Consider the following 2,853-nt stretch of genomic DNA (forward strand, 5'->3'; position numbering starts at 1 on the left):
AAAAACCCTAGAGCGGGCGCCCGAGCGCTCGGTTAGCAGGAACTTTTCCCCGGGTGTAAAAACTCTTTGATTGGCTGCTCGCACGCGCCTGCCCGCGCCCTCCATTGGCTGCGCAGACACGCGACCGGCGCGAGGAGGGGGCTGGGAGAGGAGCGGGGGGAGACACACTGGCGCGTGCCGCTTTTTAAAGGGGCGCAGCGCCTTCAGCAACCGGAGAAGCTTCGTTGCACGCGACCTGGTGTGTGATCTCCGAGTGGGTGGGGGAGGGTCGAGGAGGAAAAAAAAAAATAAGACATTGCAGTAGAGACCCGGGAAGGGTTTTTTTTTGTTGAGCTTGTTTGCCAGCGGCTCCTCCGACCCTGCGCCTCCGAGCTTCTGCAGTGCAATGTCCCGCCTGCTGCATGCACAAGAGTGGGCTGAAGTGAAGGAGCTGGGGGACCACCACCGCCATCCCCAGCCGCACCACCTCCCGCAGCCGCCGCCATCACAGCCACCTGCGACCCTGCAGACGAGAGAGCATCCGGTCTGTCCGGCCGAGCTGTCCCTCCTGGACAGCACCGACCCACGCGCCTGGCTGGCTCCCACTTTGCAGGGCATCTGCACGGCACGCGCCGCCCAGTACTTGCTCCATTCCCCAGAGCTGGGTGTCTCCGAGGCCGCGGCGCCCCGGGACGAGGCGGACGGCCGGGGAGAGCTGGTGAGAAGGAGCGGCGGCAGTGGCAACAGCAAGAGCCCGGGGCCGGTGAAAGTGCGGGAACAGCTGTGCAAGCTGAAAGGCGGGGTGGTGGTAGACGAGCTGGGCTGCAGCCGCCAGCGCGCCCCTTCCAGCAAGCAGGTGAACGGGGTGCAGAAGCAAAGGAGGCTGGCGGCCAACGCCAGGGAGCGACGCAGGATGCACGGGTTGAACCACGCCTTCGACCAGCTTCGCAACGTTATCCCGTCCTTCAACAACGACAAGAAGCTGTCCAAGTACGAGACCCTGCAGATGGCCCAGATCTACATTAACGCCTTGTCCGAGCTGCTGCAAACGCCCAGCGGCGGGGACCAGCCGCCGCCGCCGCCAGCGTCGTGCAAGAGCGGACACCACCAACTTCGCGCCGCCGTCCCCTACGAAGCAGGCGCGGGCACCGCGACCGCGGCGGGGACCCCGCCAGCCTCGGGAGGCGGGCAGCGGCCGACCCCGCCCGGAAGCTGCCGGACTCGCTTTTCGGCCCCGGCCTCCGCCGGAGGATACTCGATGCAGCTGGAAGCTCTGCACTTCTCGACTTTCGAGGACAGCGCCCTGACGGCGATGATGGCGCAAAAGAACTTGTCGCCTTCGCTGCCGGGGGCCATCCTGCAGCCAGTGCAGGAAGAAAGTAGCAAAACTTCGCCGCGGTCCCACAGAAGCGACGGAGAGTTTTCCCCCCATTCCCATTACAGTGACTCGGATGAGGCAAGTTAGGAAGGTGACAGAAACCCGGAAAACTTGAGACAGAAACAAAATCACCCTTTCCCAGGGCGCGGAAAGCCCCGCGGGTAAAGATCCCCGCACCCTTTTAAATTTTGCTAAGCGATGGTCGTTGTTTAGCAACGGCTTGGCTTCGGATGGCAGCTACATTTGATGGTTTGCAAAAGCCGCCGCTGTTCCAAACTCCCTATGGTCCATATTGTTCGGTGAAAGCTTGCTGTTAAAGTCGGGTTCCGCTCCCCCTGTAGAGAGATAAGGTATAATTATATGTACTCATACATAGCATCATTATTCTAGTTCCCTGCTGCCAATACGCTGCTAAAACGTCGCATCTTCTTCTCTGTCGCTGGTTTGTGTTTGATTTATTTTATACCCTGAGGCATCCATCCCTGTGTGTTGCGCGCACTCACGTGTGGGAGAGTGAGTATTCCGAGGTTGTCTCCCAAAATGCATTATGAAACGCAAAGTTAATGCTTCCAAAGTGGATAACTTTTGACTATGGAATTGTCAGAAAGCAAGGAACTTTGAGGTTTCTATATCGTATAAACATACCCAGTATGTATATCGGACCGCGAGAACCTTGGCGTCTTTTAGGAAACTTGGCGCACGCACTTTATCAGCCGCTACTGCTGCGGCTCTGGGACAAACTCAACTGCCAATTGCAGACCAGTTTTGTTTCTGTTTTTTAAACACGGCCACTTATCCTTAAGCTCTTTGCAAATGTTTGTTTTTAAAAATTAAATAAAAAACCCCACATCTAGTAGTGTCAAAAGCATTTGGTCAATTTTATTCTGCTTTGTTAATATTAGAAAACTTATTTATTATTGAGTGTTTGCTACCATTTCTACTTATCTTGATTCGTTTTTTTTTTTTTACGTTTTCTACTCGAGATCATTTTATTTTAATTTAGCAAAGCCAACTGCCATTGTTTTATGTATTCCTTTTGCAAATGATAAAAATAAACGTGAAAATAACTTCTATTTGTCACTTATTTCATTCTAATATAAGCATTAAAAACAGTTTAAAATGACCTTGAAGATTTGGATTGTCTTCTATTAAATGCAAATGTGTGTGACCCAAGAGTTTTGAAGAAAAATTCCGTTACAGACCTTGTGCCTTCACATAGTACCAGAAATCCTATATAGAGAAGTGTTTAAGTCAATAATTAAATTGTGAGGTAAAACCTTTCCCAAACTTGCAGGACAGTTGTGCCTCGAGAATCTCTCCAGGATCTTTCCATGCTTCCTTATTCCATTCCCAACCATTTCTGCAAGAAATTGAGATCTCTTAGGATCTAGCCAGGGGTAGTGAACTTTGCCAGGATTAGCTAGCTATTCCACTTCATAAAAACTTTAGCCAGGCTGAAAGCTTTTCTTGTAGTTCAAATACACAACACAAGCTTT

The 2,853-nt window shown here is 52.3% G+C and overlaps 1 protein-coding gene across 1 annotated transcript; it reads left to right on the forward strand.

Moving 5' to 3' along the window:
- Positions 1-253: 253 nt before the first annotated feature.
- On the forward strand, positions 254-2,425 carry ATOH1 (atonal bHLH transcription factor 1). Its single transcript, XM_007100250.2, has one exon. The coding sequence runs from the start codon at positions 386-388 to the stop codon at positions 1,442-1,444; it is 1,059 nt and encodes a 352-aa protein (XP_007100312.1). The 5' UTR covers positions 254-385; the 3' UTR covers positions 1,445-2,425.
- Positions 2,426-2,853: the final 428 nt, after the last annotated feature.

Source organism: Physeter macrocephalus, chromosome 7 (assembly GCF_002837175.3).
Source record: "Physeter macrocephalus isolate SW-GA chromosome 7, ASM283717v5, whole genome shotgun sequence".
Taxonomy (NCBI): Eukaryota; Metazoa; Chordata; class Mammalia; order Artiodactyla; family Physeteridae; genus Physeter; species Physeter macrocephalus.